The sequence below is a fragment of the Ctenocephalides felis genome, unplaced genomic scaffold (assembly GCF_003426905.1).
Source record: "Ctenocephalides felis isolate EL2017-DRISC unplaced genomic scaffold, ASM342690v1 CF-g0.4_SCAFFOLD_00845, whole genome shotgun sequence".
NCBI lineage: Eukaryota > Metazoa > Arthropoda > Insecta > Siphonaptera > Pulicidae > Ctenocephalides > Ctenocephalides felis.
Window position 1 is genome coordinate 34,214,581 of NW_020536999.1, and position 15,522 is coordinate 34,230,102.

The 15,522-nt window shown below is 28.7% G+C and overlaps 3 protein-coding genes and 1 pseudogene across 3 annotated transcripts; all 4 read left to right on the plus strand.

Moving 5' to 3' along the window:
- The first annotated feature begins 2,510 nt into the window (after positions 1-2,510).
- LOC113382719 (venom allergen 5-like) lies at positions 2,511-3,770 on the plus strand. The gene is made up of 6 exons (XM_026620952.1): positions 2,511-2,514; positions 2,610-2,725; positions 3,016-3,183; positions 3,250-3,331; positions 3,422-3,566; positions 3,737-3,770. Exons 1-6 carry the CDS (start codon positions 2,511-2,513, stop codon positions 3,768-3,770), a joined length of 549 nt encoding a protein of 182 aa, XP_026476737.1.
- Positions 3,771-5,306: 1,536 nt separating this feature from the next.
- On the plus strand, positions 5,307-7,048 carry LOC113382730 (venom allergen 5-like). The gene is made up of 5 exons (XM_026620962.1): positions 5,307-5,426; positions 5,495-5,662; positions 6,470-6,551; positions 6,615-6,759; positions 6,823-7,048. Exons 1-5 carry the CDS (start codon positions 5,307-5,309, stop codon positions 7,046-7,048), a joined length of 741 nt encoding a protein of 246 aa, XP_026476747.1.
- A 532-nt stretch (positions 7,049-7,580) lies between these two features.
- LOC113382741 lies at positions 7,581-8,628 on the plus strand (annotated as a pseudogene).
- A 3,058-nt stretch (positions 8,629-11,686) lies between these two features.
- Positions 11,687-12,790, plus strand: LOC113382751 (venom allergen 5-like). Its single transcript, XM_026620984.1, has 6 exons — positions 11,687-11,690; positions 11,815-11,924; positions 11,991-12,158; positions 12,218-12,323; positions 12,369-12,513; positions 12,577-12,790. The coding sequence occupies exons 1-6, from the start codon at positions 11,687-11,689 to the stop codon at positions 12,788-12,790; spliced, it is 747 nt and encodes a 248-aa protein (XP_026476769.1).
- Positions 12,791-15,522: the final 2,732 nt, after the last annotated feature.

Genomic DNA, 15,522 nt, shown 5'->3' on the forward strand with positions numbered 1-15,522 from the left:
AAATTACTGTTTCAATTAAAGCTTCCAATTACCATATCAATAAAAGACAAGCTCATAAGAGCATTACGAAATTCATATAGAAATGACGGTTGTTTTGAAAATATTATTTTGTTTAGCAATTGGTGTATGTATTACAAATGGAAAACGTTACAAAGTTCGCAAAAACTACTGCATTTATAAATGCATTGACGGCGAAACTAATCTTGCTTGTGACATTGACGTAAGTATTAAATAATTTTATGCCAAGAGATAATAAAAATTATATAAAATATATGCTGCTGTTCATCAACTTCTTAACGCTTATTAATTAAGATTTTTATATAAATATCAAATATACATTCACAGATCGACACAATGAAATTCTTATTTTGTTCTGAGTGTATTACATATTAATTCTATAACATTTATTAATTTTTGATATTTAATCAACTATATTTTTATAGAACTTTCCAAGCAGATATTGCGAAAGATTTAATGAGTATAAACTATCAAATTATCAAAAAATGTACATTGTTCGTGAACATAATGATGTCCGAGGATTGATTGCCAGAGGAGAAGCAGTCACCACGACTGGAAGGCGTTTTCCTTCGTCGAAATCTATGAATCATTTGGTAAAATAACAATTATTTATAAAGTTCTAGTATAGATAAATTCATGTGTTGTAAATAAATGAAGGAATATGTAGATATTTTTTACTATTTTAGGAATGGAGCGATGAAATGGCATTTTTGGCCTCGTTGTCAACAATGGATTGCGGAACTAATGCGCACACCTGCTTCGACACTGGTATTACATATAAATTATTACAAGAATTACAAAATATTTAATATTTTATTCTTTTTCGAATAGAATTTCACGTGGGACAAAATGTATTTAAAACTCACGCCGAGTTTAATTACACTTCAGATAAAATTATACAAATGGCTTTGAAAGAATGGTTTTCTCAAAAAGACGAAGTGGAACTTGATGACATTGTTTCGTTCCAAGGCGATACACGGTATTTTTTTATAATACTTCTAAATATAATTTTTATTTGAATCTACATACTATGCTTTTATTAATTTTATTATTATTATTATTTATTTATTTCAATTTTCCAGTGGTCGCGAAATCAGTCATTTCGCCAGAGCGATATGGGGCGAATCAGTCCTCATAGGTTGCGCCGTCACCAATTATCAAAGACACAATATGAATACTTTTGAAATGATTTGTAACTATTCTCATAGCACCAAGTTGAACAAAAGAATGTACGAACTTGATTTTGATGATGTAGATGATTTTAAGAAACCAAAAGTTGATACAAATAAGAAACGTTCCAAAGCTGTTTCACAACCTGAACCTGTCCTCAAGGTTATGTCTAAACAAGAAATCATAGAGTACCAAAGAAATCGGCGAATAGAACAATATAATAAAAGTCATCAAGAAAAGTTGAATTACTGGCACCAATAATTGACTATTAGTAACCATGGGTTTGGTGCACAAAATTTGTAATAAAATTAGGTACTTTAAAATTTTAAGTACAGAAAAATAGCTGTCTTAATTTTTCAAGAAGCAGAAACGTTCCATTGCTCGACTGGTATTTTGATAAAACTTAGCATGATGGTTCAAATTAAGGATCATCCTTATATACGTTAATTGATGCTCAAATTAGAGGTCGTTTTCATATACGTTTTATGTAAGTGTTTTAATGCTTATATTAAAATTGTATTGTAAAATTGTATTATAAATAAAATATAATACAAAAATACTTTGCGTTCATTTACTAAAAATCTTTTTACTGAATCTTTAACTTCCCGTAGTGTAAGTTATAGTAATCGAAAATAATCGAAAATGAATTTTTATATATCTTACGTTTCAGCATTTTCTGAAGATTTTGGCATAACTTAGACAAAATTGATGTATGTGTGTGTGTGCGCGGATACAAATTTTCGTCGACGATTACGCAAACACGGATCAGCCGATTTGAATAATTCAAAAAAAATAATTGATTCCTATTGATAAGGAGATTATTATATTTTGACTCCAAATCAGCTATGCAGCGCGATTGTTAAAAAAAATGTTCAAAAATCAAAATATAAAAAAATCAAAATATAAACAATCAATTTTTTCAAGCAAGTAAAATTTTTTCAAAAATTTCAAAATTTCTCAAAAAACTAATTTTTTTCAAAGTTTTGCAAAGTTTTTTCTAATAAAATAGTTTTTGGTATGGAAAGTACTAATAATTTGCCATAAAGAATAATGCCATGCACCACTAGTTTTATTTTATATTATATAAATGAAACCATGGAAATATTTGTTATTATCAGTTCAATAATTATATGTAATAAAATATACCAAAACATGTTAGATATCATGAACATATAAGAAAGTAACGCCAATTACTGCGTATCGAATTGTTACAGATTTTGATAAAAATACCATTTAAGTTTTGTTAGTTCAATAATTGTACCTGCATTGAGTAACGGCAATAACTAACATCAATACTTTTTCAATAAACTTGTATTTACAGAATGGGTAAAAAATATCATATATATGCTATTCTTAAATAAATGTTTTATTAATATCTATTTGTTGAAATAATATATTTATATTTATATTTTTTATTTTAGGTGCCAAATTGGCATTTTCCTACGCTCTTTTCTTTCTACAATTACAATATATTTTTGCAAAGGATTTTTGCCAATTTAAATGTAGAGAAACGACAAATTTTGCATGTGGCCATGATGTGAGTAATATATGTTCATAAATTCAACAAATGAACTATAAAAATATACTTATTTCTATTATAGATATGTTTTGACATAAAAAATATTCCATAATTTTTTGATAATTTAAATAAAAAATCAGAGTAACCAAAAGTTACTATAATAATATAAATTTGTACAGATAAATCTTTTCTATTAATATTGACAAACATGATTACAACAATAATCATATGAATTAGTAAATGATATTTTTTAATTACAATAGGCAGCACTTTGTTTATTTATCATTAAATTGTTATATATTATTTAGCAAAAACCAGCAAAAATTTGTGTGGATTATGAAGCTTTAGACTTCAATAAAGATGATAAAGAACTGGTACTCAAAAAACACAATGAAAAGAGAAAATTTGTTACTACAGGCAAAGCAGTTAATGGAGAAGGTACCAGTTTGCTGAAAGCTACAGATATGACGTATTTGGTAAATAAAATAAAAATAATATAAAAAATGATGCCCAAAAGTAATACAAATTCTATTTTCTTTCAGGAATGGGACGACGATTTAGCTTATTTAGCAAAACTGAACGTGTTACAATGTAAGATGGCACACGACAAATGCAGGAATACAGGTGAATAAAAATGTTAAATAAGATGCATACTTAGCTGTGATACTATTTCTAAACTGCGCATAATCATATAAATATCTATATTATTTTCAGAATACGATAATGGGCAAAATCTATTTAATGCAATGGCTACTTACAAACTTAACAAAACACAGATAATCGAACAGGCAGTCGATATGTGGTTCGATGAAATAAAATACGAACACAATTCTGATATTAAGAAATTCGAAGGATCTAGGTAAGTGTGAAATTATTTTAAAATGAAGTGAAGTATTAAAATTTATAAAAAATATTTTAGCAATGGGAAGGTTATAGGCCATTTCACTCAAGTCGTTTGGTCTAGAACTACCAAATTAGGTTGTTCCGCAAGTAGTTTCAAACATGATAAATTTAATTCTTATTTATTAGCATGCAATTATCGCCATGGAAATATGAAAGGTGAATATGTGTATAAAACTGATTGATTATAGCAGTATTTGTTCACAATATTAAAATAACTTTAAAACATACACAGTAGTTGTATTAAAGCTGCAAAATAATTACATTCAGTCTATTTACGCATTTAAATTTAACTCTATGAATAAATAAATGAGGTATTTTGAAAATTTTCTTGTTGACTTTTTTTTAAAAAATTTGGTTAAGTATTCGAAAATGTCCCACAAATATTTTATCGTGTCAAAATAATAGTATTATATCAAATAGTTAAATAATTATTAAAAATGTAATTTAAATTACATATATCAAACATTATGCACACAGTTGACACAGCTGACACCAGTATAAAAGACAAGACTGAGTAAACTGAGAGCCTGTTTACTCAATTAAATATTAGTAGTAGATTAGACAAAGTTCAAACATTTTGTTTTTCAAATATGTAACAGATATTTAATCTTATATATTAGCAATTATACTAGCATTAGTATTTTTCCGCAGCTTGTATAATTTGAAATATTTATCAACATATATTACAGACCAAAATGTGTATATAGACTAAAAAACGATATTTGCTTTTAAAAAAATATGATTCAAAAATATGTTTCTAAATTTTTATAAACCCTTCAAGTTACTATTACTAAGATATTATAGTTCACTTTTTCAGATCCGTAGTAAATAAAAAGTTCATACAAAATTTTATAATAGTTATTCATTTAATATAAAAAGTTATTTAGTCTTATATATTTGTGGCCAGACTACTATCGATAAAATTCAATATTTTAATAGATAAGTCGATTTAAAAAGATACGTGAAACAAATCGACATACATTCAATTAAATTATATAAAATAATATTAAAAAAATCTCAAAAAGATATATCAAATTTCAAGTGCTTTCACAAAGCTTTAGTACTTAAATATTGTAGTTTACTGCCTTACTATTAAATAAAATAAAATAATCTAAGTTATAAAAATATTAAAAATAAAAGTTATCTAAGTTACTTATTACGTAAATAAGAATGATTGAATTGAAACACTTGCATAAAAAACGTAATATAATACAATAATTTTTATATTGTATATATTATGATGAACCTCAAAGTTGCATCAATTTTATGAAGATACAAGAACATTATTACACATGTTTGTTTGTTTGAAATATTGATTTAATTAAAAGTTATAATAAATTATTCATAGAAGTATATGAAACGCTTAATATGTAATTACAGCTTCTTAGAAAGTATTAAAATATATTTGATTTGAATTTTTGTAACTCTTAATGGCCATGAGTTGTTCATATTTTTGTTTACCGAGTAAAACCAAGAAAAGTAATTATAAAATTTTAGAGTTATAATACATTATCAAGTTTATGACTACTTTGCTGTCTGCGTTATATTAACCGCAATTCATAAACCGATAAGAAAATGTGATGGCCATTACAATACTTTAACGATAATGAAGAAAATATATTACTACTTTTCATAGTACTTAAACCAAAATGTAAGTAAAATTTGTTAGCATTGTCTACTAGACTATACTAGAAAAATGGTCACCATACGTATATTTGTTATTTTTTTATCCCTCATCGTAGCAGCTCAAGCAAACAAGTATTATTGCCAATACACTTGCAATAATGGTAAAACAAATTTAGGATGTGACCACTCTGTAAGTTCTTTATTAGTTTTTGTTTATTAGTTTATTTAAAAAAATATTTATTTCTCAATTATTTTTAGCAAGAACCTGATGAAACTTGTGTTGACTTCAAACGACTACGGTTGGGAGCAAAAGAACAACAAATCATTTTAGATGAACATAATCGTCTCAGAAGTTTGGTGGCTACTGGTCAAGCTAAAAATGGAAAAGGAGAGAAGTTGCCTCCAGCTAAAAATATGAATCATTTGGTAATATCTAGCTAGATTATATAGTTATATAATCTAGCTAGAAACATCAACAATAACTGGTTAATTTCATACTCAATTCTATTATAGTAACCAATTTATGGTATATCAAATATTTATTGACTATTCACACAATCATGTTTATAAAGTATAAATTGATTTGACTATGTGCAAATAGTTTTTGCAATCAAGTATTAAATTTAAGTCACATATAGATCAAATCAATAAAAATCATCAATAAAAATCAATAAAAATCTCGAATTAATAAAAAAATTAAGTAAAATGTATTTGGTGCGTACCATGAGCGTACGTTGAATATTGTTTATCCCGGAAACAATTTTAGTGTCCAAAATTAATGAATTTTATCTAATTACAAGTTAAATAGGCTAATAAAGCTCTTTTGTTGATTGTTCAAGTAACATTATTTGATATTTAATAATCTTTTTTGATTTGTTAAATAGCATGAAACTTACTTTAATTCGATAAGCTCATTAAAGAAAGAACGAAGTTTAAAGCGATTTATCAAGAGTTAGCCTGATATGAATTGCAATAAATATATAAATCTAGCAAATCAAAAATACTCAGCTTTAAAGTAGGTTTGCAACTTTTATCATTCTATTTTTCACTTTTTTTAAAATAAGATAATCTGAGAACTCAGTATTGAATATCATATTAATGTCTGGACTTACTCTAAATTAAAAAATAAAGCAAATACGCTTTACAATAATAAATTAAATCAAATTATTTCATGAATTAATCTTATCGTCTGTTCATGACATTTATATTAATATATTTTTAATTATTTTTTAGTTATGGTGCAATGAAATGGCATACTTAGCTTACTTGAACGTTTTGCAATGTAAAATGCGCCACGACGAATGCAGAGATACATGTAACTCCTAAAATATATATTTAACATTACCAATATTCAAATTATCAATCCTCAAATTTCTAGATACTCAAAATGGTCAGAATTTATATAACGTCATGTCTTCCACTAATTTGACAATCGAGCATGTTATAGGAACAGGTATTGAAATGTGGTTCGACGAAATTGAGGATGTGGAGTTATCAGAAATTGAATCGTTCACCGGCGGCAAGTAAGAATTAAGAAATTTCTTAAATATTCAATATTGCAATATATTAATATATTTATTTTGCAGGGGTAAAATTATAGGTCATTTTACACAATTGGTATGGGCTAAGTCTACATATGTAGGTTGTGCATTGGCAACTTACAAACGAGGGAATTTGAATTCATATTTGTTGGCTTGCAATTACGTCAACGGAAATATGTTATTTGAAAGTGTATATGATGCTGGGAAAACTTGTGCTGAATGCAGCTCCTGTACTGATACTGGACTATGCAAGCCTTATTCCCCATATTAATTACAACAAATGTACAAATTGTTCCAATTATCATATAAATATTATTTCATATTTGCAATAAAAATTTGAAGATTTTATTCAATATACAATTGTTTAATTCAGATATTAACAAGCACGATAAATTTGTTGTTTTCGAAGATTCATTTACCTCATAAACTCTTTTTCAAAAAAGACGACAAAAATTCGAAATATTCTGACAGAAAGACTAACACAACTGTACATAAGAAAACCTAAAGTGAGAAGTGGAAGATAACGACATAAAATATTTGCTTTCAAAGTATAAATGGCTTACCGCATACAATTATATTAGTACACGCAAATATTGTTGAATTAATGAATGTATATGCTTGAAAAACTCCAATAATACAAAATTTTAATTTAAACAATTAATTAACATCCGCAAGCAATAATTTTGACAATAACAATTGTTACATAATTTGCACTTGTGCTAATAAAAGAGATACTATAAAAACCAAGACGTTTTCCAAAATATTATATTCTTTCTAAGTAATTCATAGGAAAGCATTGCAAAATGGGTGAGTTTTTTTTTTTTTTTTAATTGTAAGATTGCTTTTGAAAATTTAAAAATTGCTTTTTTTTCTTAGCCGCTCGCATGTTCTTGGTTCTTCTCTTGGTCGCTGTGGCCGCCCAAGCAAGAGACTACTGCCAATTCAAATGTTATAACGGAAAAGTGAACTTTGGATGCAACCATTCCGTAAGTGATACCTAAATTATATTACCAAGAAGTGAAATAAATTTACGAGAATTTTATGTTGAATTTAGGGCCAACCCGCTGGAAGCTGTGTAGGATTCAAACGCATGAACTTGGGCGCCGCTGAACAAAAATTCGTTTTGGATGAACACAACAACTACAGAAGCATGGTTGCCAAGGGACAAGCCAAGAACGCCGCTGGACAAAACTTGCCCGCTGCCAAGAACATGAACGAATTAGTAAGTAACCGATTAGAAAGGTGTATAAAAATTCGTGTCTAATTTTGTAAACTTATTAGGTTTGGGATGATGACCTTGCTCATTTGGCTTACTTGAACGTCTTGCAATGCAAAATGAGCCACGACAGCTGCCGTGACACTGGTAAATATAATAATACGCATAAAAGAATTAGAAAAGCAACGAGACTTTGATTTCATAACTTTCTTCTAGAAACCCAAAACGGCCAAAACTTGTTCAACTCCTTCACAACCGCTTCTTACTCCGTCGAACAAGTCTTGAAACAAGGTGTCAAATCCTGGTTCGATGAAGTCAAGGATGTCCAATTGTCCGAAATCAACTCCTTCACCGGTGGAAAGTAAGTTTAAAAGCACATATCAGATGTCCTCATTTGCTAACTTTTCTTGATGTTCTGCAGCGGCAAAGTAATCGGTCACTTCACCCAAGTCGCCTGGGCCAAGTCAACTCGCGTCGGTTGCGCAGTCGTCACATACAAGCACCAACAATTCAACTCCTACCTGATGGCCTGCAACTACGTCAACGGCAACATGTTGCGCAGCAGCGTCTACGAAGCAGGAAGCAACTGCGCCGGATGCGGATCCTGCACCAGCCGTGGATTGTGCCAACAATAAATCGCTCACTTAAAATACCGCCTCTAATATTTGAACTACATTCATACATTTAGCTTTTGAAATAACTGTACATAATGTAAATAAATGATAAAAAATAAACATACAACAATAAAACTATCATTTTTCTTAGCAATATGATGGATACTCAAACTTAATTTTAATGAGCTAGTTAATATATTTCAGTAGGGCCAGAATTCTCATAATTATAAATATATATAAATATATAAATATATATATATATATATATATATATTTATTTATTTATTTATTTATTTATACTAGCGTTCTCGGCAACGCGTTGCTGCGGATTTTATTAAAATTTTTCTGATTAAAATTTGAATATTTCAATCATTTTTTTATAAAAGTTTGTGAAACCAAAAATTAATTAACAGTTCAATACTATTTATCGATTAAAATGTTTTTTTAAACTCACATTAATAAAAAATAATACATTACAAAATTTATTTTAAATAACCAAGTGACTTTTATAAACGTGTTATACTATATTTTGTAACACGTGTTATTTTTCTTGCTAATACTAACATGTTCTATAATGCTAGAAATGGTTTCATTGGGTACTGGCTATATAGCCCTTGATATATTTTCTTGGCAAATTTTCCAGAAAAATATCTGATTTTTATCAGTCAACGGTTTTACTGTAATTATTTATTTTTAAATTGAGTTTGTTAGATAAATTACTTGTTTTATTATAATATAAATTTTTGACTATAAATTGATATTCATATTGTCCCTGGGACTAACATGGATAAGGTTCTGTAGAATCCGAGTCCAAATATATCAAATAATGGCAAAAAAATAATTGATGATATATTATCAAAATTATAATATTGATACTATAATTCTAGATTCATACTATCCACTTTATTAATGCTTCTCATATTTTGCATTTGTTGTAATGAAACTTGAAATAAAATTATATTTATATACATCCTAAGAAAACAAAGATCCAGCGACGTAACCGGTAAGAACGTGGGTTAGCGCTACTAGTCCTAACTAGTCCCGAGTTGATTCGAAGCTCGCGATATTAATAAGTATAACATTAAGTTTCCATTTGAGGTTATATATCTCAAATATAATTTCAAGTAACAATAGCCTCTAGATGGCTTTAATGCATCACATTTAGGTAAGCACTATTCGATGCACATACCTAATATATTAAATCTAGCAATTGTAAAGAAGAGTGAATAACCACTGGTTTGCACTTACATGAAAAATTACAGAATATTAATGTAAGCGAGCACACACCGCTCACAGAACCCGTAGTTCTCATCGCTGTTAAAAAATAAAATTTAGGAAGTAAATATTCGAAGATCTAGAAACATAATTTATGTTCAAATTGTACCGCATAAATTGTACATCAGAAAAATTGATATGGCGAGTTTGTATTTTTAATATAACTATTAGGGAATAAATACAAATTTAAATTTGGATACTAAAACAGGAAATGTATTTTGTATTATGTTTTTTATGTATTTCGTACACTTTGTTAATTCACTGTAGCCATATACATATTATTAAAAAATGTCCTCTATAGATTGAATATTTTTTTGAAATATTTGTATGGTTCTTTCTGCTATTATACGATTTGAAATGTTTAAATAAATTGAACAAAAAATAATAATGATAATAATAATAATAATAATAATAATAATAATAATAATAATAATAATAATATATATATATATATATATATATATGTATGTATATAAGTGTGTGTACGTAATTGATGCAAAGAATGTTCAAATCATACTAAAAATTATAACACAATTTGAAAACTTAACTAGTTGAAAGTGGCATTTAGCCTAAAGGCAAGTTGCATAAACTACCCAAAATGTGTTATCATTAACAAGCAATCGAAATTGAAATTTTTGATATTTAGATAGAATCTTCAGCTGTTTATTACAAAAATAAAGTTTTTGCTTCTACTCATTTCTAAACATTAAGATTTTCAATTGATATCTATCAATCAGAATTATAATATCTGTAATTATATTAATCATGGTCTACAGGGACGTCTGCTTGTATGTCTTAAAATTGTACCTTATTATTCCAAGATTCAAAAAATTTATACAATTCAAACAATTTTCGTAGTACTGTTTAGTAGTAGTTTAGTGCATGAACTTCATAGTCAAAATAAAGCCACATAAATTAAACGACTTGTCGTAGGGCCGTAATATTTTAGTGAGATCTATAAAACCATGATATCTATTGCCAAAAAAAATTATAAAAATCTTAAAGTAAATTTAAAATTGCAGGCTAAAACGTAGCCTTTTTTCACTTTTCTGCTATTAACGAGAAACGACTTGACTGTTGCGCAAAACCGACAAATGCTAGTTCTTGTCAAATTACATCAAAGGGATGTTAAATTTCTGAAATCGGCCCACCCGTTTTTGAGAAAACGTCGATGAAGGGTCCAAAATCTGTTTACACACACACATACACATACTTTTTCCAAATTTTGACTCATTCGATTCAGAATTGTTTGAAACGTCGAGAAAACATAAAATTAGCAAATCGGATTTTCTTATGTGAACAAACTTCTCATTCGGAAAGTTAATGAATTACATCTAGAATTTATATAAGCTTCGCTGTATTTTAATTATAGGCCTTCGTGAAAACGATATGATTAAAAACTAGGTCAAAAAAGCAGAAGCAGTTCCAGTAAGCAGAATATATACTGAGAACCCTCTTCCTAATCTCAATATAAATAAAAACAAGCACTAATATAATTATTTGTAGAAGTAAATTTAAAAAGATAAGCTAATCAAATATTATGTCCAAATTGTTATTTCTTACCTGGCGTGAGACAAATATTTAGGAAAATGTTATGCTTAGCAACGTGTATTTAATAACGAACTCAATAATATTATTCTATTTCCATCCAGAAAATTTGATAATATTAATCAGTTACAATAATAATGTTTGCTTAACAGTAATTACGTAACACATCTAAGAAAACAAAGAACATATATAAAAGTGGCAGAAAAAGTTCTAATGACATATTCTACTTGTATCATTATCAAGAAAGACTTGTAAAATGGGTAAGTACTAAATTCCGAATGATTGCTTGGATACTAAAAGTATTATGCATATTATTCTTTAATTTTTATAAGTAGTATTATAAATAAGGAAAATTAATTGTATCTAATTTATATTTATTTCCAGCCGCTCGTATGTTCCTGGTTCTCCTGTTGGTGGCTGTCGCCGCACAAGCAAGAGACTATTGCCAATTCAAATGTTATAACGGACAAGTTAACTTTGGATGCAACCACTCAGTAAGTGGTACCAAAATCATATTACCAAGTAGTGAAATAAATTTACGAACTGAATGTTGAATTTAGGGCCAACCCGCTGGAAGCTGTGTAGGTTTCAAACGCATGAACTTGGGCGCCGCTGAACAAAAATTCGTTTTGGATGAACACAACAACTACAGAAGCATAGTTGCCAAGGGACAAGCCAAGAACGCCGCTGGACAAAACTTGCCCGCTGCCAAGAACATGAACGAATTAGTAAGTAACCGGTTAGAAAGGTGTATAAAAATTCGTGTCTGATTTTGTAAACTTATTAGGTTTGGGATGATGACCTTGCTCATTTGGCTTACTTGAACGTCTTGCAATGCAAAATGAGCCACGACAGCTGCCGTGACACTGGTAAATATAATAATACCCATAAAAGTATTAAAAAGGCAATGTGACTTAGATTTGGTAACTTTCTTGTAGAAACCCAAAACGGCCAAAACTTGTTCAACTCCTTCACCACCGCTTCTTACTCCGTCGAACAAGTCTTGAAACAAGGTGTCAAATCCTGGTTCGATGAAGTCAAGGATGTCCAATTGTCCGAAATCAATTCTTTCACCGGCGGAAAGTAAGTGTTAAAGCACATTTTAGATGTCCCTTCTAATTACTAACTTTGCTTGATGTTTTGCAGCGGCAAAGTAATCGGTCACTTCACCCAAGTCGCCTGGGCCAAGTCAACTCGCGTCGGTTGCGCAGTCGTCACATACAAGCACCAACAATTCAACTCCTACCTGATGGCCTGCAACTACGTCAACGGCAACATGTTGCGCAGCAGCATCTACGAAGCAGGAAGCAACTGCGCCGGATGCGGATCCTGCACCAGCCGTGGATTGTGCCAACAATAAATCGCTCACTTTTGATATTTCATCTACTATTTGAACTACTATCAAACATTTATCTCTTAATATAACTGTACATAATGTAAATAATTAATAAAAAATAAACATAAAATTTGAATTTTTTTATCATTATATAATAAATTTACTCTCTATTTGAATATCCTGATAATATAAGCAATGATAAACTAGTGAACTCATAAGTAAAAATATACATATGTGTTCGATTATGCTGTTGCAAGTGTCCTTCAAATTCAGTTTAAAATATTATATTTTAGAAAAAGTTAGATTAAAAAGAATAGATTGAATCTGTTGCTTGCAGTTGTGCAAAGATTTTCTATTTTTATATTTTTATTTAGGAATAAATATTTGAAAATTATTTATTACAATATATTTTATTTAGCTTTCTGCTTTCATATTAACCACTTAATAAATACAAAATTTCTTATTCTATTTTTATTTTTGTATAAAATTGCACCATTCAATGATCTGTATTTGTAGCATACTATTTAAAATTTAAAATTTTAAATAGCATACGACATATGATATATATATATATATATATATATATATATATATATATATATATATATATATATGGGCGATACATCAAAGAATAAAAAGCAACGATTTATAAATTACTTATTAGCAAATAAGCCTCGGAACACGCACAGTACAGAAGTCGTTGGCAGAAATTACTTAACTTTATTCACATTTTTGTTCAAATAAAACTATCATTTTTCTGTTTACATCATACAAAAATTATAAAAAAATCATGGTGTTGACAAGTTAGTTGTATAAATGTTAGTGCTAATTTCTAGTGTCGTGTACACTTCTCTAGATGTAACCTACCAACGTTAATATCCACTTATGATGACATTAAATTGAATGTCGAAACGTTTGGAATTAAAGATTAATTTATAAATCTTTGCTTTTTATTCTTTGATGTATCGCCCCACAAGAACTTACTCATATATCTCAACATCAAAATTAACAACTAAAATATATATATATATATATATATATATATATATATATATATAAATATATATATATATATATATATATATATATATATATATATATATATATATATATATATATATATATATATATATGTATATTTATATCATATGTCGTAACGATCGGATGCACGAACTCGTGCGAATGGGGTCGTGAGTTCGACCCCCGCTCTGGACAAACTGACACCGTGCAGTATCGATGTCAATGTTTACTATCAATATTAAAAAAAATATGTTTCTAACTAGAAATAGGCCATTTGAGACACCGCAGCGTGCAATGGCAATAAGAAACCTCTCACACAATTCTTCCCTGAACCAAGTTTGAGTTTAATTAATCTCACGGACCTGTCCTAGGGCAGTACTGCCTAGGTCCACTAACCATATCTTGAAAACTAGTAAAGTTAAGAATGATTCAACAACAATACTTCAATGTGGAGAGAAAAGAATGTATAATCAGTTATCTCCTTGATTTTCAAGATATTGCTATTGGGAGAAAAAAAAAAAACAATGTTTGAAAATTCAAACAAAAGTATATTTGTCCATTATTATTTGTATTGCTTGTGTGCTAAGTTTTTTTTAATGCATTTTTAAATATACGTTATTTAATTGTTTTATAATATTCATTGTTAATTTCATGTTAGACACAACCGTTTTTTTTTCATATAACCTCCTTAAAATCTTACACATGGGTGGTGTATAAAGAACCAACTGAATTTTTACACTGGCAAAGGTGTAAAAATGAAAAATAGCAAATAATAAAGTAAATTAAGTTTGAACTAGCTGTAAGTGGAATTCTGTCTTGAGGCAATTATGGCATCGTGCCTTAAGGCAAATTGCTGGAACTTCCCGTACCGTAACGAAATGTTCGAGGAATACTGAATGTTTTCAAATAGATTATTATAAATATTGTAACATTGTCTAATATTTATAAGAATTATATAAACTGAATTGCAGAGTTGAAATTATTCATAAAGTATATTAGAACTAATAGTCAGAATTAAAAATAAAATCTGAAATATTTTCGATATACAAAAAACTAAAAAAAAAAAAAAAAGTTGGAACAAATTTTTTTTTTCCAAAATCAATTATTTTGTTAAGACAAGCAGAAAGTTCTTTGAATCATTTAAATCGGATGCTTAGTTTTCTCAGAACCTGCCATTTTTTACATATTTAGCTCCGTATCTTCGAAATGCCTGGGCCTGCCTTTGCCAAAAACTAATAAACTCTTCTCCCAATCATCACTAATTGAATGTTTTTTAGATGATTCAAATCGGATACTCCGTTCTCTCAAAAATTCGATTTCTATTTTCTGCACTCTTTGCTCCGTATCTCCGAAATGGCTGGACCTGCCTTTGCCAAAAACTAATCAGCTCTTTTCTCTATCAATAGGAATCGAATGTTTTTTGAACCATTCAAATCGGTTGATCCGTGCGCCCTAAAACGTGACTGGAAATTTGTATCCATACATACATACACACACACACTCACATACATACACACACACACACACACACATCCATTTTTTCTGAGGTATGCCAAAACGTTCAGAAACCTTCAAAACGTCGAGAAATGTAAAAATTTTCAATTCCGATTTTCGGCCCATTACAATAACTTACCCTACGGGAAGTTAAAAAGCAATTTTACAACAGATAAAGGAAATGAATAGTTCTTTCAAGTCTGCTGATGAACATTCCTGACAAAATATCAAATGAAGGTTAT

Coding starts and splice junctions, on each gene's coding strand:
- LOC113382730 (XM_026620962.1), top strand. CDS start 5,307: ATGGTCACCATACGTATATTTGTTATTTTTTTATCCCTCATCGTAGCA. Junction 5,427..5,494: donor ATTTAGGATGTGACCACTCT/GTAAGTTCTTTA, acceptor AATTATTTTTAG/CAAGAACCTGATGAAACTTG. Junction 6,760..6,822: donor GAATCGTTCACCGGCGGCAA/GTAAGAATTAAG, acceptor TTTATTTTGCAG/GGGTAAAATTATAGGTCATT.
- LOC113382719 (XM_026620952.1), top strand. Junction 2,726..3,015: donor ATTTTGCATGTGGCCATGAT/GTGAGTAATATA, acceptor TATATTATTTAG/CAAAAACCAGCAAAAATTTG. Junction 3,184..3,249: donor CTACAGATATGACGTATTTG/GTAAATAAAATA, acceptor ATTTTCTTTCAG/GAATGGGACGACGATTTAGC.
- LOC113382751 (XM_026620984.1), top strand. Junction 12,159..12,217: donor CCAAGAACATGAACGAATTA/GTAAGTAACCGG, acceptor TAAACTTATTAG/GTTTGGGATGATGACCTTGC. Junction 12,514..12,576: donor AATTCTTTCACCGGCGGAAA/GTAAGTGTTAAA, acceptor GATGTTTTGCAG/CGGCAAAGTAATCGGTCACT.